Below are 24884 nucleotides of genomic sequence, written 5' to 3'. Positions count from 1 at the left end.
CCCTTGTCCTTCGTCCTTTTGCCGGTGTCGATCAACAAGTGTGGCAGCTCTGCCAGAGCAAAAAACACAGGCCCCCAGGTAGTACACACTCAAACAACAAGGATCCATTGGCAGTCCTGAGTCCTCTAATTGGTGTTTTGGCTACTGGCAAAGTCAGCACAAGCCTGTTGGTGAACACTGATGAGTTGTAAAGTTGTAGTTGCACTCGTAGTCATTCTCTTAGGCTGTTGGCTGTGCAGACAAACAAGGCTTGGTTAGCAAACTTACAAGGAGGTCAGGATATCCACATCTAGATTCTGGTCAGCGATAGTTGCAATCATTTGATTTAGTCTGATCTTCTGGGCTCCATCTTAGGTGCTCCTTCCTCTCTCTCTACAGGCCAGGAAGTATCTTGGGCATAATGCAGATCCACAGCTTTTCAAGCAAGATTGCACCCACTTCAGATGGTGTTCCCTCGTCTGTGGGGGACTGGTTGTGATGTACACTAGCCCTGGATCTTAGTAATTATTAGAGGACTGTGCATAAAACTCCCTCCCTTGACCATGAAAACAATGGAACTGAAGCCAATTAGGATAATTTATTCAAACTGTTATAGTCCTTTTCTTGACAGGGGATGATGATACCACTGCTAAAAGTCTGGAATCAGTTTGAAGTGGATCCCTTTCAAATGTATCTTCCCCTGAAGAGCAGACAGTCTTTGTTGAAGATATTGTCTCTCACTGCGGATAGTGACAATGAAGTCTCCAACCTAGAACGCCTAAAACAAATGCAGAATATAGCCTGACGACTGTGTGCCTGGATGTCATCAACCTTCTGATGTACCACTCGTAGGAGACAGAGAATGAGAGATTACTCCCTTTGCACAAAGAAAAAGTGCCCATCTCTCACCTACCCAAATCCACCATCAGTCAAAAATTGCAGTCTTTGGGAAGGGATGCACAGCAGGCCGTTGCCAGGAACTGTCACTGCTGTATTTCTAAAGCAGCCCTGACTGCATCTTCCCACACTCCAGTGTCTGAGTCTACACCCTTCTTCTTGGGAAGGAGCAATACACTGTCTGCAAAGGGTGCACCACACCCTTCAACTTGTGCTATGTTTTACAAGGATGAATCATCCGAAATGGATCCCAGTGGTTTTTGCAGTCACTCACAATAACTATGGAGTTTCATAAGGCATCATTCATTCAGCGCACACATAGGGGTGTCAGCGCAGTGTGTGATCATTACATTCAAGTGAAAGTTTATGCTTGTGGCTGGAGTATACTGCTTTTTCACAGTGAAAAAGGGCCCCTTTCTCACCTACCCAAATCCATCATCAGTCAAAATAGTAGTCTTCAGTAAGGGATGAGCAGCAGTCCATTGCCAAGAACTATTATTGCTGACCACTGTGTTTTTAAAGCAGCCCTCATCGTCCCACACTCCAATGACTGAGTCTGCACATTTCTACTCAGGAAAAAACAATATACTGTCTGCAAAGGGTGCACCACAACCTCCAACTTGTGCTAAGTTTTACAAGGGAGGTGTATTCCATTGGTTTCTGCAATCATAGACTCATAATAACTGTAGAGTCCTATCAGGCACCATGCATTCACCACCCGCATGGGGTTGTCAGCGCAGTGTTTGGCCATTACATTCAAGTGAAACTTTATGTTCAAGGCCTACCACACCCCTAGATAGGAAATTCAAGAGCCTGGACAGAAGATGTTTTCTTTTACCAGCCTGGTACTGTGGTCCGTGAACACCTTTTTCCTTGTAGGCCACTATTCCTGTGGGTTATGGTTGCGCAGGTGCTACTATTGTTCCTGGAGTAGGTTAGGCCATACTTTCCCAGGCATTTGCTGATGGGCGAGAGGCACCGGAACAGAGATCGCTACGGAAGGAGCTTCCAACCATGCCTTTACTCTCCCAGCCACCGTGCTACTCATGCTCCCCAGCCTCTGCATGGCCAAGGGTGCGGTACCCACAGACCCTGTGAGTCACGCTGCCAATGGTTGGGCCATTTCACCACTCCCTTTGCAGCTGCGGCCTCCAAACCCTCCTAATCTGCCATTGTATCACAATGGATATCCACTTGGCAGCAGGATTCGCCATCACCTGCCCCGCTGGTGGTCCATAACATCCGACGGATGGCTTTTGCAAATCTTCTGAAGATACTCCCTCCTCTTCTTGACTTCCACTCCCCACATGCCACCAATTGGCGACTAGCTGACAGAAGATAATCTGTCTCTTCTCCACCAGGAAGTTGCGGGTCTCTTGGCCAAGGGAGCCATAGGGAGCTTGCTGCCGCCAGAAGTGGGTCATGATTGCTATTCCTGCTACTTCTTGATGCTGAAAAAGGGTGGAGACCTTCGTCCTATCCTCAACCTACACTTACTTTATATCTTCCTCAAGAAGGAGAACTTCACAATGCTCACCCTGGCTCAGGTCTGGCCTTCTCTGGCCCCAGGAGACTGGATGGTAGCGTTTGACTTGCAGGATGCATGCTTCCACATTCCTGTCCTGCCAGGCCACAGGCGTTACCTATGGTTCACAGTTGGCCACAAGCACTTTCAGTTCTCTGTGCTTTCCTTTGGCCTTACCAGCACCCCTTGGGTGTTGACCAAGGTGATGGCGGTGGTTGGAGGTCATCTGCGGAAATCAGGGGTCGCAGCCATCCCTGTGTCAATAACTGGCTTGGTTAAAGGCGGGCATGTCCCAGGGTATTGTCGCCCACTTCAAGACTACTGCAGGCCTCCTGCACTCATTGAGGTTGACTATAAACGTGCCGAAGTCGCACTTGATTCCCTCTCAGATGCTCCCTTTATCAGAACTGTTCTGGACACAGTTCAATTTCAGGCTTATCCTACCGAATGGCGAGCCTAGGATATTCAGGCTATGCAACTTATGTTTCAGCCTCTATCCTGGGTTTTGGTGAGACTGACTGAGGCTCCAGGGACTCATGGCTTCCTGCATCCTGCTGGTGATACATGCCCACTGGCATACTCGGGACTCTACATCTGGGAGAGGTGATTAGAGGACTGTGGTCTCCGGCATAATCCAAACTCATCATCACCCTGTTGGAGCTCCGGGCTACCAAATTGCATTGAAAGTTTTCTACCCTCTAACAAAGGAAGGCTAGCGCAGGTGTTCACGGATAACACCACTGCCATGTGGGACTGCAACAAATAGGGCTGACTTTTGCCATGGACAGTTTGTAAAGAGGCCTGTCTCTGCACATGGCTGAAACATAAGGGCATATCCCTGATGGGCTTTCTGAATGCCAGAGCTGACAAACTCATCTAAAGATGCATAGCAGATCAAGAACGGTGTGTCTATCTGGAGGTGGTGCAAGGTCACTTTCAGTAGTGGGGAGAGCCTTGGTTAGATCTGTTCCCTACTGCAAAGAAAGTGCAATGTTAGCAGTTCTGTGCGTGGAAGTTTCCAAGGTGGCACTTGATCTAAGATGCTTCCTGTACTCCTTTCTGCCTATACCACTCTTGTGCAGAGTTCTGAAGAACTCAAGGAGCAACCTGAAACAAGTCATCCTGGTGGCTCTGAACTGGGCACAGAGAGTCTGTGTATCCTGAGCTGTTATGCATGTCCATCGATCTACCGATCAAGCTGCCTCTTTGGAAGGGTCTTCTCTCTCAGCTGCAGGGGAGGGTTCTCCACCTGAAATTGTCAACTCTGCCTTTTTGTGTGGGGATTGAGTGACGGCAGTTGACACCTTTGGACCTTCCTCCCAAAGTCTGTGACTTAATCTTGGCAGCCAGACGTCCCTCGACTAAGACCGTATATGTCTGCCGGTGGCAAATATTTGCGGCATGGTGTTCCGAACCCTTTTCCAAGTTGTTCTTTTTATTCTCTCTCAGCAGGGCACCACTCTGGGCATTTTAAAGGGTGAGCTCTCTGCTATTTCTTGTTTTTTTTCGGTTGCCCAATCAGCCATCCCGACTTGAAATCCCCTGTTGAATATAGATTCTTCAAAGGTTTTCAACCTCTGTTCCCCACTTTATAATGCCTCAGTGGTATCTGAATCTTGTACTGACTTTTCTTATGTATGCTCCTTTTAAGCTGCTTCTTATTGCTCTCCCAGGCTCCTTACCATCAAGCCAGCCTTCCTCGTGGTGATAACATCTGCCTGGAGGGTTAGTGAGCTTCAGTCCTTATCATCTAAGCCTCCTTATCTCACCATATATCCTGAAAAACCTTGTGCTTCACACAAGGGCCTCCTTTCTTCTGAAGTAGTCACAAATTTTCACATACGTCAATCCGTCATCCTGCCTACTTTTTACTCTCCTCTGTTCCAAAGAAAAGGAGCGACTCTATAGTCTGGATTTAAAAAGAGCGTTGTCGCTCAGCCTTGAGCACACACAAGAGTTCCGGGTGGACAACCAAGTCTTCAAGAGGTATGTTGGAGCGAAGAAAGGTCAGGCCAAGTGGAAATGGGCCATCTCCAAATGGATTGTGCTGTGCATTAAGATCTGCTATGCATTTGCCAAGTTGCAACCCCCTGAGGGTTTGCGTGCCCATTCCACCAGAGCAAAAGCTGTATCCACTGTGTTAGCTTGCAGAGGTCCGGTCCTGGATATCTCTGACAGCAATGTGGGCCACCTTGAACTCCTTCACAAAGCACTAGCGCCTGGACAGTCCGGTTCGCTGAGACTGCGACTTCAACCATCAGAACTTCCCCGTGTGAAACTGGTCCACAGACCCACCTTTGGGGATGGTATTGTTTGGGTATCTTTTCTAAGTTAAGGAATTTGCAGCTAGAAGTCTCTATTAGATTAACAAGTAACGTACCTTCAGTAACACCTTATCTGGTAGAGACTCTATCTAGCTGCAGATTCCTTACTGACCCACCCAAGGAGTCAAAAGGGAGCTGACCCTGGATATAGAGTGGGTGTGACCTCTTCACCATTGCAGAAACCACAACATTCTCAAACTTTGTCTCCAAGTTCCCATTTCCACAATCCATGGGCTATGCACTATGGATGAACTGGATAGGGATATTTGCCTATGGTTTTCTGCCTCTCAGACTGCTACGGCTTGTGGGTCGGAGACTTTGGCAATCCTCTCACCCTCATCCTATGGCTCCCATGTGGGCCAGGCAGCCTTGGTTCACTACTCCCATCGAGCTGTCATTGGTTCCACATGAAAATCTCCCAAACAGGGTGTTCCCTCTCATGCACAACCATTGAGAAACCAGGCACCTTGACACCTGGAATCCGAACCTTGCGATATGCCTCCTTAAATCTTAGAGTTCAGTTACCTTAACCTACCTCATGAATGCATGAATCTGCTCAAGAAGGCACATTGAGCCTTGAACAGTAAGCATCCAGGAGATTGTCTACTGCACCTACAAATCTGTGGACTAGCCTTCACCTCCATCCGGCCCCACTTAACTGCTGTGGCTGATTTGCTACAGAGTAGTCAACATGTTTTCCTCTTTAGTATTCCAGTCATCAAAGCTTTTACGGAGCGATCCAAGGGTGGAAGACCGCGGATATTTGAGGAGGTGACCTATTTGTAGATTTTGCCGATCTATGTGCGGCTTTTTGTGATCTGGTCCCAAGAGGGAAGTTATGGGCCACCCTTAGAGAGATGGGGGCCCGATAGAACTACTAAGTATCATTGTCCACCTGCACAAGGGGAATTTTGCTAGGATCAGGTATGGCAGCAAGGACGAGTTATCACACCTGGTAGGTGTTAACAATGGGGTTTCGCCAGAGCTGTGTCCCGGCACCTACACTTTCTTTCTGTTCATAAACACCTTCATCGGATACATAACCAACTGTGCAAATGATTACGCCTATTAGCTGGTCAGAAAATTGTGGGCTTGTTTTATGCAGACGACACACTTTTACTAGCCAGAACCAGGGTGGGCCTCCAGAACTTAGTGAATAGCTTCTGCACCTTATGTAAGGACTTCGGGCTGGAAGTTGCCAAAACCAAGCTGATGGTAGGTATATAACAGAAAGAGGAGGTTGAATGGCATGGTCACTTCGAACAATGAAAGGATAGAAAGGGGGTAATTGAGTTCGACTACCTAGGTGTCAGATTGTTGGACTCAGGATCAGGGCGTCTGTAAATAACAAAAAGCTTGCAGGTCATTAACTACAGCGGTGGGGCCGTTATTAGGAGGGCAAAGAAAGCACAGTGCTTTCCAGCTTACCCCGTGGTTGACATATATAAAATACAGGCAAGTAGAGCAGCCTTATGACCACTTCCGCTGGTAAGCGGCCATAACCCTAACCCTAGTGGCCTAATTCCTTCCAAGCAAGGAGGAGGAATTTGCAAATTAGTGTCCACTTAAGCTCATCCACCTTAGAGGTGAGACTGGCATGAAGTAGTCACTCCTCCTAATTTAACTAATTTTCCCACCTGTGCTGTTGCCAAAAGTGGGGTCAGGACGGGGGGTTTGGTCACCTCTTCCATTTAGAGGGGGCATGGGTCGCATTACAAAGGCGGCAGGGCCTTTGAAGCTTCCCGCCCTGGAATGTCCATTCTGCCTGGGAGAGGTGGTCACACCTCTACCCAGTGCAGGCATTTGTCTCAAACCCTCAAGAGCACTGGCTCTTACCTTGGGGGACCAGAAATGCATCTGTGGTGGCAACTGGGCAGGACCAGTCAGTCAGCACACTAGCAGATGGTACATTTTCAGGGGGCACCTCGAAGGTGCCCTCTGTGTGCATGTTTAAATAAATCCATCACTGGGGTCAGTGACGGTTTATTATTCTGAGATGTTTGATACCAAACATCCCAGGATTCAGAGAAGCCATCATGTAGCCGGGGAACTCATAATGATCAGAGTCCAGCACATGCATTTCAAATGGCTTCCCTGTGCACTTACTATGTCTCAGAATCGACAGACACATAGCAGAGACGAATCTGCTCAGGCCCTCACATGTGTCTTGATGCATCCTGCCTTGGGGGTGACTAACACATGCAGTGAGAGTGGACCTGGCACACAGGGGTGTGTGACAGGTCGTATTTTGAATTTAACCTGACTAATACATGCAGTCTGCAATGTCAGCACTGTGTGGTTTTGGTGAGGGGCCTCTGGGGGTGGCACAACTGGTGCTGCAGTCCTCAGAGACCTTCCTTTGTACCCCAACCCCTGGGTACCAGGGGTACCATTTACTAGGGGCTTACAGTGGTAGCTAAAGAGTTTGCCAATTGTGCAAAACCACTGTGCCGTTTTGGGGAAGCGATCTGGCACTGGGGACCTGTTTAGAAGGGAACCTGTGCACTAACAGTCTAATACACATCAGAAACCTGGCAAAAAGTGAGGGCTAACCATGTCAAAAAGAGTGCTTTCCTACATAACCCCACAGAATGCTGTCCCAATGGTCAAGCACAACATTTGGGAGAAGGTAAGCTCCCGGATTGAGGAGGCTAGCAGTAGATGGTCATTGACTAGAGGTTTTCTGTAGTTTAAAAATGTACCTATAGCTGAAGCTTTTTTGGATGTGATCAGGCCAATACATGCCCATGTGCTGTTCCTGCAGTTTAAGTAAAGCACTTTGCCACTACGCTTTTACTGCACTCTGGGCTTCTTCCACAGATGGTGCCAAAATTGTTAATTCTGCACCATTGCTGCCGAAACAGATGAGCACTTAATCTTTTTTTGCCCTAAATATCTTGCGCCTAGACATAGGTGGATCGCTTCTTTATGGAGGAACCTGTCGATAACAGATCAAGTTACCGCCTTAAGAATTTGTAAGAGAGTCCCCTCTAATCAAATCAAATCAAATCATTAACATTTATAAAGCGCGCTACTCACCCGTGCGGGTCTCAAGGTGCTAGGGGAAAAGGGGGGGGGGGTTACTGCTGCTCGAAAAGCCAGGTTTTTAGGAGTCTCCGGAATGCGGAGTGGTCCTGGGTGGTCCTGAGGCTGATGGGGAGGGAGTTCCAGGTCTTGGCTGCCAGGAAGGAGAAGGACCTCCCACACGCAGTGGAGCGGCGGATGCGAGGGACGGCAGAGAGCGCGAGGCCCGAGGAACGGAGGAGACGGGTGGGGGCGTAGAAGCTGAGGCGACGGTTGAGGTAATCCGGTCCCTTGTTGTGGAGGGCTTTGTGTGCGTGGGTGAGAAGTCGGAAGGTGATCCTTTTGCTGACTGGGAGCCAATGCAGGTGTCTCAGGTGTGCGGAGATGTGGCTGTTGCGGGGTACGTCGAGGATGAGGCGGGCCGAGGCGTTTTGAATACGTTGCAGGCGTTTTTGGAGCTTGGCGGTGGTCCCAGCATAGAGGGTGTTGCCGTAGTCCAGGCGGCTCGTGACAAGGGCGTGGGTCACGGTTTTTCTAGTGTCGGCGGGGATCCAGCGGAAGATCTTGCGGAGCATGCGGAGGGTGAGGAAGCAGGCGGAGGACACGGCGTTGACTTGCTTGGTCATGGTGAGAAGAGGGTCCAAGATGAAGCCGAGGTTGCGGGCGTGGTCTGTGGGGGTCGGTGCGGTGCCGAGGGCCGTGGGCCACCAGGAGTCGTCCCAAGCGGACGGGGTGTTGCCGAGGATGAGGACTTCCGTTTTGTCAGCGTTCAGCTTTAGGCGGCTGAGCCTCATCCAATCTGCGACGTCCTTTATGCCCTCTTGTAGGTTGGTCTTGGCGCTGGCGGGGTCCTTGGTGAGGGAGAGTATATGTTGGGTGTCGTCCGCGTAAGAGGTGATGATGATGTCGTGCTTGCGTACAATGTCGGCGAGGGGGCTCATGTAGACATTGACGAGTGTCGGGCTGAGCGATGAGCCTTGAGGTACGCCTCTAATGATAGTAGTGGTTGCAGTCTCTAAATTCCTATTTGCAGCCTGGACTATTAGACCGAACTCTTGGTAACGCAATGAGTTTGTCCAAGGGACACTGTGTGTTCTTGAATTTTGCATCCACCTTCTCTATTAGCTGTAGAGGTGATTTTATCATTATGATGTTTTTATTATTATTGTACTGTATTACGATGGAATAATTTATTTCGATCTGTCAGTAAAACTTTGCAAAAATTAAACTCAAGGGTCATTCCTCCATGGAGGTCCCCCTAGTCCTAATGTAAAATCTCAATATTGTCCTTACAAAACTCATGGATCCTCCATTTGAATCCCTCAATTCATGCGCCCTTCAGTTCCTCTCTTGAAAGGTGGCCGTTCTTGTGGTTATCACCTCTCAGATGTGTCAGTGAGCACAAGCTTTCATTCAAGTTCAGGGGGATAAGATTGTCCTTCGAACTAACCCTAAATTTCTTCCTGAGTTGGTCTGTCCATTCCCCTAGAGTCGAATTTTCTTTCCTCAACTTGACTCGGTTGCAGAACGGGCCCTTCACACCTTAGTTGTTCAGCGAGCCCTAATGTATTTTGTAGGACAAATCCCTTCATTTGTGCTTTATCCAGACCACATAAAGGGAAAGCCTTATCAAAGTCAGGCATAGCCAGATGGATAGTTAAATGTATCCAGTTGTTCTACAAAAGCTGAGGGTTTTAGACTGTTCCTGCATGAGCCCGATCTACTAGGAAAAAAGGGGCCTCTGTGGCTTTCCTGGGAAACATCCCCATGTCTGACATTTACAAAACAGCTATATGGACTCCACCACACATTTTCCCTTACCCATATTGAATGGACGTACTAGCATGCCAAAAAATTAATGATGGTCAATTTGTACTCTATACCCTTTTTCAGTTGTCTGCAACGCCACTTAGGGGAGGACTGCTTTACAGTCAATGCACAGCATGTGTATGTGCAGCCACACATGTCTCAAATGGAAAATATTATTTACCCAATAAGTAGCTGTTCAAGGCTTGTAATGCAGTAGGTTCCAATGCACCCACCCTCGTCCCCGGTTGCCTATGGGTGTTGCAGTTACCTTTCTTTCTTAATTCTCTTGCATAGTCATCTTTTTTTCTTTCTCCTGTATTTCTTTGTTCCAGCTCTATCCTCACCCGCCATGCGGAAAACAATCTAGCAATGGAGCTGATGACCATGCACATTACCAGCTAGAGGTGGTGTCATACTACCTTGTGACTCGAGGAGACGTCTTCAAAGAAATACAGCTTGCACATTTCAGGACCCAACAGTAGATGGCGGGAGTATGCACAGTATGTGAATCTAAAGCACTCCATGCCTTGAACAGATGCGTACAGGGTAGGCATCTGCCCTGTAGGCACCACAATGGTAGCTAATCACAAAAAAGCTGTGTTTAGTATTGGCAGAAAAACTGTAAGACACCACCATCACTTAGTATAGGACCTAGGTGTCTAGTCACATGTTAACTAGAGAATATCCTTGTGTGCCCTTTCTTATGTCTGAGCCAGGCCCTGGATCTCATGGTCATTTACCAGATAGCTTACAGCTGGGCCACTCAGGGAATGAGTACAGGGGGCAGGAGACATTTCCGTCCTGGTGCCCTTCATATTATGTCATGGTTTGGGGTTATACCAAGGCTACCTCTCATTCTACAGGACTCTGAAAATGCCATGTCTCTATTTATGGCAAATATTGAATCTGAAGTATTGAATTGAATTTGTTAGTTTGCTTTGTATTCACTTGCTTATGTATGGCTTCTGTTTAATCCGGGGAAAGAACAAGATCACACCGTCATTAATGCGCAAACCGACCAGTGTCTAACAGGCCTTTTGCTTATCCCAGATCCACAGAGGATACACCAGGGGTGATTAGAGGGGCAACAATGACTAGGGCAGAGGCAACTCTGGAGAAGGAGTACATGCATACAAGCACTGACTATCCCATAAGTCCTCTCCAGATAACACAACACTTGTCAGGAGGGGATGGGATCATCAGGTGTGGAGGTTGTGGGTGGGGGACTAAAGGATTTCCTCTTCCACAGGAAATAAATCAGATCAGTGAGTAGTAGCAATAGTTCAACATGGCTGCAGCTTAAAATTCCACACCACTCCCCATCGTACCTCCACAGTGACACATTCTCCATTATGATCACTAATCTCTCCTAAAGAAGAATGTTTAAGCACACCTCCAAAAAGGCACCTTGAGCCCGTGTTCTTCTGCCAACAGAGCAAAGGCATCAATTTGCTGTACTACCTTGCAAAGGAGGACAGTTATGTCTGGCCCATTTTAGACCTAAGGCTGCTCAAATGGTATATCCTGTCGAGCACCTTCATATGACAAGTTTCCAGGGCATAATTCAGGTGCTCCATCAAGGGCACTTCATGGTTACAAAATACCTGAAGAATGCCTACTTGCTCAGTAGTATCTCAAGTTTGTGGTAAGAAGACAACACTACAAATTCACAGTGTTGCTTTTCCGAGTCACTATGGCTCCAAGGTTCTTTCATGTTTGTCTAGCAGGGGCTGCTGCTCATCTACGCAAAGCAGGAATCTACTTGCCATATCTCGACAGCTGGCAGATCAAGAACAGCAGCAAGCAACAGTGCATACCAGACACTCCTATTGTTCCATCCAGGCTTCAAAGACGTACCACCTCCAACCCCAAGAGATCCAGCCGTTGTTGGGCTCAGTCCTAAATGCTGTCACAGAGAAGTATATCCCAATCAGGAGAGAATGATGAGTATGAAACAGATACTGCCTTTTTTTCAGTCCATTAACTCACAAATGGTAAGCACGGTAACAAAGGTCTTGGGTATGATGACTTCCTGCTTAGCAGTTGTACTGCATGCCAGTTTGCACATGCACCCCCCTTCACCAGGCAGTCGTCACAAGTGGAGGCTCAGTACAGAGTTCTAGCATTGTTAAATGCTAGCACTCCATGCTCTCTTCAGTAGTGAAACGGTAACAACTAGCTGGTCGACAGCTCTTTCTTGGATCCTCTCTGCTGACTGATCGCTCACTAGATTGGGCACACATGTTGGCAAAGTGACTGTGCAAGTTCCTCACCACCAGGGTTGACTGAGGAGCTACCTAGAGCTGATGGTCACCTACTTAGCCTTCAAAGACTTATTCAAATTGGTTTGCAGCAAGGTGATAACTATAAAGATGGAAAACATGACAGCCTTGTCTTACATACACAATTCGAGCATACCCACTCCCCTCAGCTATCTGCTCTACCAAAAGAGATTTGGCCCATTAAAATCGCAACAAGATCCATCTTGTGCTTAACTCGTGTTGGGGGTGGACAATAATTTTTCAGACCTGTTATGCATGAACCATCGGCAAGTCCGCAAGTTGAAATTCCACTGGGAATCCCACTGCAGGTCCTTTCAAAGGGGGTAACCCCAGCTGTTGACCTCTTCGCCACCCCTGAAGACACACAATGCCCAGGTTTCAACACCAGGCATTCCCTCCCAAGGTCCATGGGCAATACAATGAAAATGCACTGGTCAGGGATATTTGCCTATGCTTTTTCACCTCTCCTGCTAATCCCTTATGTGTTGAAGATTAGATGGGTAAACATGACACCAATGGCACTAACTTTGGCCAGATTACTCATGAAAAGCTACCAATCAGGCCACACTCTCTCATGCAACAATACAACGAAATCAGACACCCAGATCCCAAGCAACTCAATCAAGCGATCTTGCACTTGACATTCTAGCATTTCAGTCCTGACATCCTGGCTGTCTACATCCTCCTGAGGAGTATATGAACGTACTGTGAGAGGCATGTTGATCCACTTATGTTATGTTGCCAAGTAAGAGTTTTGTCCACTACTGCATCTCCAAGCAACTACATCCCTTCAAAATCAAAGTTAATGATATCATGTGTTACCTACTACACCTCAAGAGTACAGGTTTTACGTATACCTCTATAGCCTCCACTTAGCTGCTGTAGGAGGAGAGCCATGAGGATCCCTTTTGTGACTGGTGCTTTACTCATACTTTTTCCAAGAAGTAGTATTCAGTAACATCTTGCTTCAGGAGTTGGCTTCTGTGCCTTTAATGTTGATTATGGTGGCATATCTCATACTAAACCCAGCCAGAAAGCTTTGAGCAAGTGCAAGAGCCCTATAAGCTATTGATAGACTGCATTCAAATAGCCAATCTTGCTTAAGTTAAACCAGGTTATTTAATGAAATAAATAAGTGAAGGTACTTTTGATTCTGTCCACCAGCCAGCAGAGCCTTAAGTGCTGGTGACTCCTTACAGAGCTAGTACCCCTGGGGCTCTGGGAATCAAAGCCCACCTGGGTGAGGGTCAAATGGAAGCCAACAAGGAGCAAAAAAACTAAGAAATGCCTATTGGAACTGCTGATAATGCTGATATTTGTCCTTGTAAAGTCCTTTATGAGCACACCTTGAAGACCAGTGAGATTCATTACTAAGGTATGAGACTACAGGTGGTAATTACCCTCAGCATTGCAACACTAAAAACTTATAACACATTTAACCTCATTGCTGCCTGTAAAAAAAATAAAAAAAACACTGAACAGTATGCAGTAGCACCATATCTCACAGCTTAACTGAGAGGTTTGATGACGCAACCTCTTCAATTTCAAAGCCAAATTCTGTTAATTTCAATGTGATGATTGCCCACCCACTGACATCATTAACTAACCTACGCATGTAAAATATAAATATTAATAATTTTTAATTTCTTATGCATTTTGTGAATTCATTCATATTTTGGTCACTATCCTGCACTGCTTTTTCATTATGCTAGATAAGATGTATGAAAGCGTTATTACGGCCACTGTACTGTGGACCCAAGGCTGACCAAGTAACCCTTCACCAAAATTCATGCTGTATCTATGTTGAAGATGTATTTAGACCCTATTTTGAATGTGGGTCAGTGCAGTTACTGTCAGTTGCACATTTCAGATTTCTGATGGATACTCCTTCCACAGATTACTCACATCTTGAATCCTCTCAGGGTACCCTACTCAGCCTAGAAACATCAGTACCTTCCCAGTGCCAGGATATGTTACTGCACAACTCCATCGGATGTGGTGCCAAACGCCTGGTTGGTCTTCCTGAGGAAAGCAAGGTCTTTCACACAGGTTTCTGCTCTGGCAGTGCCAAGGACACCACCATCTCCTCCATGCTTAAAAGACCTGAACAATTTCTTGTCTCAGGGCATATATTGTCCATGGTGAGGAAATAGTACAAGCCTCCTCGGGTATGCTCCTATTCCTGAGCACCTACCCAGGGCTCAAACCTTGGTTTGACTAGATGCATTATTTAGTTCAGGTTCTGTTAAGAACTACTTCATTGCTCAGCAGCAGAATCCGGTGTCTCACACCAGTAGAGACAAATAAATTCTTCCTTGCCCTAAGGTTTGAGTTGCTCATGGACCACTTCTGTTGGACAGAACATTGAAGTTCCTCAGCCTCACAGAAATATAGCTGCTTTGTGCTTCCCTTAGGTGAAAGACCTCTGAGGAGGGGTACTGAATGTGCCCTTGAAAGGAAGACTTATCTAAAAAAAAAATAACAAGACTATGGGGACCTGAGGCAGGCAGAAATCGATGAGCGTGCTGTAACCCAAGGATAGGTGTGCCCTCCCGGACTATGTTGTGAGGCCTTGAGACCGTGCTATCCCTATGGGGTGCCCAACTATACTGAGTTTTTGTGAGGTCCACAAATGCATCCTGCTGCCTCCTTGGCTTGAAGAACAGCATAATCGTTAGAAGGGACCAGAGCTCCTTGAGACTCTTGGTGCTTGATCCAGGCCAAACCGTTCAGTGGTCCATGAATATTGTGCAGAGTCATGACTCACCCTGCAACTGTAGGCATTTCCTACAGTTACTGAAAGACATCCAGTAAGCTACAGTGCAAAGATCGGGGAGTGGTGGACAGAAAACCCAAATAGCAACCACTTTTCTTTCTTCCTACGAAGGTGCGTGCTGGGGTTTGCTCCGAGGGTAGTAACACCTATCTTATTGGGCCAGCTTATTTCAGCTCCGACTGCTTCCACTCACTGTAAGAAATTCTTACTTATTTTATAGCCTATGTTCTTGTGACCGTTTGCGTACAATACTGCACTGTCTGATACAAATAAAGTACTTTTTCACTTACATAAAAGCACTGACTGGGTGTGATTTACTGACTATTAAATTCTCTATGGAGATTCGAGTGTTTGATTAAATGCCCTGAGTAAGCCTGAGACTACTCAGCTTCTTCACACTGAGTCAACTGTTAAAAATGTGTACTTGGTGCTCAGTAGAAGTAGGGCCCCAAGCACCAGAGATAAAAGCTCTCATTATTACAGGCTGACCCAGGAATGCCTGGCTGCTCTGGGACTCCTGGCAGATTTCTCACACTGATGTTCATTGGAAAATGTGGATCCTCTCTGGGCCAGGTGATTTAATGTTTTGCATTTCTCTTTCTTAAGTCTCTGAAGGTTTTGCTCTCTGTCGAGTTAGATTATTTGTCAGCAATGTAAGTGTTTCTGTATTTGCCAACCAGCAGTCACTAATTTGCCCATTGTTTGCCCTTTTTGAAAGAGCTTAATCCCATTTCACCCTGTGATTGCACCAGTCCATCTCATTGTGCCAGGCTGCTAACATGGACAGGCTGGTGGAGCTCCAGGACCATGCTATGTCTCTTTTGGCAACAAGCATACCTAAGCCAACCAGTAGACACTCCTTTCGCTCCCACCTACATCCTTCATCAGTCCCAGGATCACTGTGCGAGGGAAGAGGACTATGGCCTGCTCCAGAATTCGGGCAAGGGTGTGGAATATAGTGGCCCAGTGTTTGCCAGTTACAGAGGAAGACTGAACTATGTGGAAAAACTCAGTTTTCACCTCTGTGCACGCAGTGGAAGCATGCTGCAGTTCCGTCCGGGCAAGGTTGTGGAATATAGTAGCCCAATATTTCCCAATCACAGTGCAAGACCAAACCGTGTTGAAAAAGACAGAGATCTCCTCCTAGATGCATGTGGGAAAAGCACGCTGCAATTGCCTCCACCTTCGGGTCAGTGTCAAATAAGTAAAATGCAAGTATTTTTTAATTGAATCAGCCTGAGCCTGCAGAATATTGACATCTCTGTACATCAGATGGCCTGAGAGCCTAAGTGCATTGTAAAGATTGAGGTTGCAAGGCGACAAGAGGAGGTGTTGGCAGGAGTTGAGTTTAGGATCATGTCAAGCTGGGTAATGCTGAATTTAAGACTTCTGACACCAGTCCTGCTTGGCTTGAGAGTTTTGCTGTAATTCTTTGGCCAGTCCTGCTTTGTTAGGTAGAATAGCGGTTCTGTCCAGTCCAGTCCTCCTTACTCCTTCCCGTACAGGATTTAGCAGCCTTGCCCGAGCCAGCTTTGCTTTTCACTTCTCTTTTTTCAAAAGTTTATTTCAGTTGTTCTCAGGCCTGTTACACTTTTCTCTTCTCCCCTTTCAGAGAGGATATCTCTGATGTCAAGGCCAGTGTTGCCTTTAATCCACTTTTCCACCCAGAGTTTATCAGTCACTTACAGAATAAACATGCTTGTTTTTCTTCTTCCTTCCAGCCAGAGACTACTTAATTGGCGCTGCTCAGGCCAGACCACCGATTCAAATTGTGTATCTCTTTGTATTGAGTGCACAGACATTAATATGGGACACGCACTATAAAGCATTAGCTGCTGTAACATTGACTAGGTTGAGTAACAAAATGCATATATTTGTGCTTTTAATGTTTATGGACATGATCCAAGTAATTAAATAAATCATACATTTCCATAAATCTTTCCTCCGGTTTACTGAACTTGCATTAGCCCATCAAGACGTTTGCAGCTGATTAAAGGCTGTTGGCTCTAAGATCAAAGGGCAATATCCCTGTATCTTTATATGGACATAAGAGCTTTGATCTGTGTGCGCTGCAGTGTCAAACGAAATGTCACACACAAACATATGGAAAACATGGATATGTCACATATAAGGGAAATGAAAACTTGCCAGCTATGCCTGTGGCACCATCAGGGACTCCCTCCACTCAGTGATTTCTAGTGGACCCACCCATGCCTCCCATTTGGCCTTGGCAAAGAAATTGAATTGATTACTAGGGATTTATAAATACGGGAATGCTCCCCCCGCCATCCTCCCTGATCCTCCCCCACTTCAACCCTCACACCCCCTCCCTTCTCCTTCCCCAGGTATCCCATGAGCAGGTTGGCCTCTTAAGGGCTGGAGTAATGTTGCACCTTTTACCTGCAGAGGAAATGCAGTAAATAGGAACATTTTTAACACACAGAGATCAATTATCTTTTGGATGTGTTGTGGTACTTGGGTTTCTGTCATGTTTCAGTTGAATTGGATTGGATTGGACTGGATTTAAATTGCCAGTGTATTACATAGTGCCAGAATATGGACTATATTAAAATTGACTCTTAGTGCTCATCTTTACTAGTGATTTTGCCAAGATAAGACTTATTACTGTGCTTTTTTTGTTTGTTTTCAAAGCTCTGGTGTGCTGTTGGCGTCAACCTGTCTGGAGGGAAAACAAGAGATGGAGGTTCCATTGTAGGTGCCAGTGTGTTTTATAGTGATGTTGCTGGCCCAGAGGCACTAGGTATCAGGCTACGAAGTGGATCTGAAAGTAGTTTGGATAGACTTGAGCAAGAAATCAAGGTAAGTTTATTTGTATAAAGCTATTGATCTGATCCTTTGACGTGACTGTAGTTGATTGGACTGTAGATATGCATGTATCATGTTCCATAGTAAACATGGACCCAATTTGCTAACAAAGGTAGCCTTGTTAAGGTCACCTGGGACCCCGAATGTTTCCCACAACTGCCAAATGTGCTGATAAATTATGCTCCTCTTGTTGTTCCGGTATGTATACAGCTATTTGCTGTATAATATAGAATCAGTGGTGACTATCCTTTTTTAAAATCTGATATACCTTTATTTTGAGATGTGCAAAACAATGTTTAAGAATTCAAGCACACTGGAATGTATGATTTTTAACAAGGCACAGCCGTTCTATAGATAGGAATAAAAGCAAACAGGGCAATGCCATGGGAGCCAGGGTAAGTACGTACATTGAAAACATTGTTTACTGCAGATTCATTTCAAATACCAATTTGAAATAGTCACTAAGTTTGCTACACACCGCAAGGGGAGATCAGAAAGACGAGGATCGCTAAGAAACTTGCTGACAACTGATATTGTGACACGAGGCGAAGAATCAGTGCTGCGTGCACAGGCAGTGCAATAGTCCAGGAGGGCCAACAACTTAGTTGTTATAGCTCTTTCTTTTGCAGATGTAGTTCAGCTGCAACTGGAAAAACCTGGCTACTGTCACTCCAGTTCACTTGTTAGCAAAAGAGGTTCTTTATTTGTGCTGATCTTCTTGACCACACACTTTGCATGTCAACTTTAATTCAGTTCAAAGCCACTCACTTTTTCAGCTAATTGTGTTTTTACCATGGCATTCCATTGCTTATCTAATTCTTTCACCTGCAGTCTGTTTCTGAATTGTTGTTGGCCTGATCCTGACTTTATAAATTAATTACAAGGTTCAAAATGTCTTCACTACTTTACAGACTTGGAATCGACCCAGTTTCTTTTAAGAAGATGTGTACTGCACACTAGTAGACACATGAGCATACAACCTTGATCTACCGTGTCTGGGTTTTGATTATGTACACACAAAAATATTGTTTTCTAACTGCCTTTCGTTTGTGTGAGCATTGGGGACACTTGAGCACAAGTAGTCACGATTATGTTTGTATTTTAAATTAAATCTCATGTTTTTTGGACTAGTCTTTCGCTGAATTTGTTTTTTAAAAGTATTGCATTGTATTGAGCAATTCATTTGTTCATGCCTGATAAATCTTTGAAATTAGTCTGTAGGGAACCAGTGTGTTAACTATATACCCACTCTCTACAGATAGTGTTGCGCTCTTAGGTATTTGCTGATTTGTGTGCATGAGTGTCTCTGAACCTCTACCTGCCTGTGTTAGCAGGACAAATAATATTTTTTTCAGCAAATAAGAGGGTTGCAATAGGATCCTTTATATAAGTAAATTGTCCACCGTTATGCAAAAGTGACAACGTCTTCTGTTTATACTAATAAAAGGCTGTCATTTTATTCACCGAATAAGAAGGTTGCAATTCGATACTTAAATGAGTAATTCGTTCACTGTTATGCAAGAGTGGCAACATGCTCTCTATTTATACTAATAATTTGTTGACTTATGCTGCCTTGAATGGATGATTCAGCACAAGCGCATTCTAAACTACTTTTTTGTTTTTTAACTTATATACATAAAGGAAATAACACTGTGGTATTCTATTCTATTAGTCACTCTTAAGGAGCACATATTTTTTGGTATGTCGATCACAAATATAAGGGAACATGACTTGCGTGTTGTAAGATAAAATTGGCTAATATGCATAGTGCTTTTTTAATCACACTATATTGAGAACGCTTTAATGCTTATAAAGGACATACAGTCGTAGAGTAAAATGTGTTAGATGTCAAGAAGCTCTTGGAAAAACATACAGCTAAGATTTGAGAATAATACAACAACCAGAATCCTCATATAATACTGTTAGTCGATTGTACAATACAAATTTGAGAAGCCTGATAAAAGGGACTTGGGTCATAGCAAAATCAAGATGCTAGATGACAAGGTCCAGGACACACAATAGAGAGACCCAAAATAAAATGTACGGAGGCTGCTGTTACACTTTCTAACGGAACAGCAATGATAATCAGCACCTGTCAATTGCGGTACTCTCAGCATATTCCTCATGTCTGGGTTGGAGTTCTGCTTCCATTGGGTTCCTAAAACACTTATTCCGCTATATAGTATCTCAGCTACCATAGAAAATGTTATGTTTCATTTGATATGTGGATGTTTTTCAAGTAACTGTGCTGATGTCTGCTCTTTATTTTGCATAAATAAACATTTTAAATGCATTGAGTATACCTTCCAATAAAATCCAAATTGCAAAAAATATATAAATAAATAATAAAATAATTATTTTAACCTTATTCTAATACCAACCAAACTACCCACAGCTTAAGGCCATAGATTTTATACTAATCTAATAAACATTGAATTTAGCAGCACAACTGGAGGCCAAATTGCGTTTCAGAAAGTGATGGAAATTACAAACGGTAGAACATATGTGAATTAGTTGGACCAGTCGACAGAGGAAGGAAGACTAGTCTTAGAATAGCCACGAGAAAGTATGTTTGAGAACTTACTGCTGATTGTTGATGGCCCCAAAAGCTCTAACTACGGCAAATGTGTTGCCTATGTTCAAAACAACAGTTGAAAAACAGTGTATTTATTGTTTAGTGAACATCACTTCTTTATCATGTAAAATCACCGCAGATAACGTGGGGACAGTATCAAGAGAAATGTTACCTATATATAGTATTCTTATGCCTACATACAAAATTGACTTGCTCAAACTTGCCTTATGTGGCATGTTGATACTTTACTACATAAGAGATGTAGGAAATAGGCCGGGGCTTAGATTTTGTGGTGTTACTTACAAATGTATTATATAAAGATAGATTAGAGGGTAAATGTACTGCTTGAGATTGGAAAACATTCCTCTGAAATCCTATTACTTAGTATATAATTAATCATCTATAAAATGGTGAGAGTTGCACCGCCTTAAACAGTCATCTTTCCTTTTCATGCACAGTTCAAACAGTTCACTGGTGCCATTGTATTTTTCCTATTCTGTAGTTATTTGGATGGACTCTTAAAGCAACAGATTCCTCTCCTTGTGAACATCCCCATGGATGAAACTGGGTCTTGAAAGCTTTGCAGTTATTTGAACATGTGGTGCCATTTTTCTGCACGACTCCAGTTATGACAATAAAGAGCCACATATAGTTGTCACATCTGTGCTTTGACATCAGTTTCTTTATTTCTTTTCTTTTTCTCATGGTCCATGTCCCACTTTTCAGGTGCGGTGAAGTTAAGGGAAAAGGATAGGTGTTCCAGAAATCCAACACCAGCTGTGCATTCTTTTCTGAACCTGATGCCAAACATGTCCCTCTGGTTCCACAAGCCGTAATCGACTCCACAACAGTTTGAGGCCTTCAAGGAGGCTGTACTACAAATCTTCAAGTTTATCCTGACTCCCTTTGGTGCACCTGCTGGCCCAATGCATCCAGCAGGGCCCTAAGTCACACTTTTGCCCACGGGTCGTTCCCCTGAGTGACTGACCATAGGTGATGTCAACCCCGCTCCACCTACCATGCTGGGCCTCTCCAGTAGCTCCTCCATCTAGCTTCGCTCTGCCCCTGGATTTGCATCTGTCTAAGGTTAGAGTTTGCCCAATGTCATAGTATACCATTACTAAGGGACAGCCTATTTTGGAGGATGACTCCCGTCTGGTTTCTTCACCTTAGCAACAGTAGCTTAGGAGGATCGAGGCTGTTTTTGGATATTACTCTGATACCATATGTAGGAAAATGCCACTGTTGGCATGGTTACCTCCTAACTTGTTGCCTTTTGTTGATGCCAGCTTTGATTGAAAGGGTGGTCGGATCCTGCTAACCAGGCCCCAGCACCAGTGTTCTTTCCCTAAAACTGTACCTTTGTCTCCACAATTGGCACAGCCCTGGCACAGAGATAAGTCCCTTGTAAATGGTACCCCTGGTACCAAGGGCCCTGTGGCCAGGAAAGGTCTCTAAGGGCTGCAGAATGTATTCTACCACCCTGGGGACCCCTCACTCAGCACATGCACACTGCCTCACAGCTTGTGTGTGCTGGTGGGGAGAAAAAAACTAAGCCTACATGGCACTCCCCTCAGAGTGCCATGTCCACAAACCACTGCCTGTGGCATAGGTAAGTCACCCCTCTAGCAGGCCTTTCAGCCCTAAGGCAGGGTGCACTATACCACAGGTGAGGGCATAGCTGCATGAGCAATATGCCCCTACAGTGTCTAAGTCCATTCTTAGGCATTATAAGTGCAGTGTAGCCATATTGAGTATATGATCTGGGAATTTGACATTACGAACTCCACTGCTTCATTGGTTTCACTGAATACTGGGAAGTTTGGTATCAAACTTCTCAGCACAATAACCCCCCACTGATGCTAGTGTGGGATGTATTGAAATATGCACACAGAGGACATCTTAGAGATGCCCCCCTGTTTGTTAGCCAAATTGCTAGTGTCGGGCTGACCAGTCTGAGCCAGCCTGCTACTTTCAGAGAAATTTTTGACCACTTCGGGTGACTGCGTTTGTGCACTCTGTGGTCAGAAACAAAGCATGTCATGGGTTTAGGTGCTTCACGCCTCCCCCCTACAGGAATTGTAACACCTGGCGGTGAGCCTCAAAGGCTCAAGCCTCGGATTACAGTTCCCCAGGGCACTTCAGCTAGTGGAGATGTTCGCCCTTCAGGACAAAGCCCTACTTTTTTGTGGTGAGTCTGGGGGGAAAATTAGCGAAAACAGGGAGGAGTGATCACCCCATCCAGGACCACCCTTAAGGTCTCTGGAGCTGAGGTGATCCCCTCCCTGCAGAATCCCCCATTTTGGTTTGGATGACAGGGACCAATAGGATTAGGTTTGTGCCCCCCCCCCCCCCCCCCCCCCCCCCAAGCCCCCTCCCAAAAGGGAGTGAGCACAAGGAGGGTGTAGCCACCCTCAGGGACAGTAGCCATTTTCTACTGCCGTCTGACCCCTAAAACGCCCCTAAATCTAGGATTCAAGGGCCTCCCTGAACCCAGCTCACCACATTCCTGGCAACCTAACAGGAAGAAGAAGGACTGCTGAGCTGAAACCCCAGCAGAGAAGAAGGAAGACAACTGATTTGGCCCCCGCCCTACCAGCCTGTCTCCTGCTTCAAAGAACCTGCTAAAGACCAGCGACACATCCAGCGGGACCAGCAACCTCTGCCCAACACCAGAGGACTGCCTTGGGACCAAAAAGGACCAAGAACTCCTGAGGACAGCGGCTCTGTCTAAGAAAAACCTACAACCAACGACTCCCACCTCACTCCGGATGCGTGAGTCCTGACCCCTGTGCACCTGGCGCCCACGGCCTGTGTCCAGTTGGTCCATCCAGCAAGAGAGGGTCCCCAGGTTATTGCGAGCAAGTGCCCACCCTGGGTTGACATCTCCACGACAACGCCTGCAGGGGGAATCCCGAGGACCCCCTGACCGCAAACCTCTGGTCAGAGATATCCGTTGCCTGTTGACACACTGCACCCGCAGCCCCCAGGCCTTGGAGAAACCGACATCCGGTACAGCTACATTCAGCAAACAGCCCTCCTCCCTGTCCGACCAGTGGTGTACCTGAAACCCCCCTCTCCCCAGCCCCCCCCCCCCCCCCCCCCCCCCCCCCCCCCACCCACCCCCACAAGACCTTGCCTGCAGCCTCCTAGACCAGCATTGGAAATCCAACGTCCTGTTTGCACCCTGCACCCAGCCGCCCCTGTGCCGCTGAGGGTGTGTGTTTGGGGACTACTTGTGGCCCCTCCAGTGCTCTTTCAATCCTCCCTGGTCTGCCCTGCAAGCCACGGGTACTCACCTGCAGGCAGGCGTAATTCCGAGTACCCTCTGTCTCCATAGGAGCCTATGTTAAAATTGCTCATCTTTGACCTCCCTGTGTTGCAGGTGGTGGGTGTTTATGGTTAACTTGAACCTCAACCGTTGGACTTCCTAAAACCCGGAGACTGAAACTGTAAGTGTTGTACTTACTTGTAAACCGATTTAATTTTTCTTCCCCCAGGAACTGTTTCTGAAAATTGCAGTGTCCGTTTTTAAAACCGATTATTGCCAATATTTCAAACACTGTATTACTTACCCATTTCAAACAAAGTACTGTCGATACCTGTATCAAATACGAAACATTTAAGGTATTTACCTGCAAATTGAATCTTGTGGTTCTAAGAATAAATTAAGAAAATGTATTTTTCCTATATAAAAACCATTGGTCTGGAGTTAAGTCATTGAATGTGTGCTTTTTCTTTTGTCTGTGTGTACAACAAATGCTTCAGAGTACCCTCTGATAATCCTAACTTCTCGATCAAACTACCACAAAAGAGAGCATTAGTATTATCTACTTTAGCCTCTGTTAAGCCCCTGGGGAACCCCACACTCTGTACACACTATATCCTATTTTGATATAGTATATATAGAGCCAGCTTTTTTTGGTGCCCCTCGGGTGTTCATGAAAGTGATGGTGGTGGTCGCAGCTCATCTGCGCAGTCTTCCTCTACTTAGACGACTAGAAGTTGAAGGCGAGCTTGTCCCAGGCTGTCATCTCCCACCTCCAGACTAAGACGAACCTCCTGCATTCGCTGGGGTTCACTATAAATGTGCCAAAGTCACACCTGTCTCTCTCTCAGATGCACAATTTCATCATAGCTGTTCTGGACACAGTGCCATTTCTTGTCTATCCTCTGGCTAATCGAGTCCAGGATGTTCAAGTTATGTATCGATATTTCAGCCTCTGTCCTGGGTTTCGGTGAGAATGACTCAGGCTTCTGGGCCTCATGGCCTTCTGCCTCCTGCTGGTCACAAATGCCAGAGGACAAATGCGGTCTCTGCAGTGGGACCTGAAGTTCCAGTGGGAGTAGCGTCAAGGGAATTTCTCCGACATGGTCCAGATCTCAGCAGGAACTGCGCAGGATCTGCAGTTATGGTTTTCGAATCGCAATTGGGTCCAAGGCAACTCCCTCTCTCTTCCTCAACCAGTTCTGACAGTAGTGACAGATCAGTCCCTCCTGGGATGGGGCATAACAAGGGGGAAGTGAAGTTCAAAGGTGTCTGGTCTCTGGCGGAGCTTGCGCTCCACATCAATCTTCTGGAGCTCAGATCGATCAGGCTTGCATTGAAATTATTCCTTCCCTCTCTTAAAGGGAACATGGTGAAGGTGGACCACACCAGCGCCATGTATTACTGCAACAAGTAGGGTGGGGTCTTGGACCCTTTGTCAGGAGGCTCTACGCCTCTGGACATGACTGGAACGTCTGGGCATATCCCTGGTGCTTCAACATTGGGCAGCTCTCTGAACACCAGAGCAGTCAAACTCAGCTGTCAGTGCATGGTAGATCATGAATGGCGTCTCCATCCGGAGGTGGCACAAGGTCTCTT

The 24884-nt window shown here is 46.0% G+C and overlaps 1 protein-coding gene across 2 annotated transcripts in view; it reads left to right on the top strand.

Moving 5' to 3' along the window:
- The window catches only part of SPAG9 (sperm associated antigen 9), a 1094694-nt gene that overhangs the window by 441014 nt on the left and 628796 nt on the right, over positions 1-24884 (top strand). For both annotated transcript variants that reach the window (XM_069200034.1, XM_069200033.1), the window contains exon 17: positions 17269-17436. In XM_069200034.1, coding sequence (XP_069056135.1) covers positions 17269-17436 — 168 coding nt within the window. The remainder of the gene's footprint in view (positions 1-17268; positions 17437-24884) is intronic.

Source organism: Pleurodeles waltl, chromosome 7 (assembly GCF_031143425.1).
Source record: "Pleurodeles waltl isolate 20211129_DDA chromosome 7, aPleWal1.hap1.20221129, whole genome shotgun sequence".
NCBI lineage: Eukaryota > Metazoa > Chordata > Amphibia > Caudata > Salamandridae > Pleurodeles > Pleurodeles waltl.
Note: the sequence above shows the minus strand (reverse complement) of the source record. Positions and strands in the feature narration are given on the sequence as shown.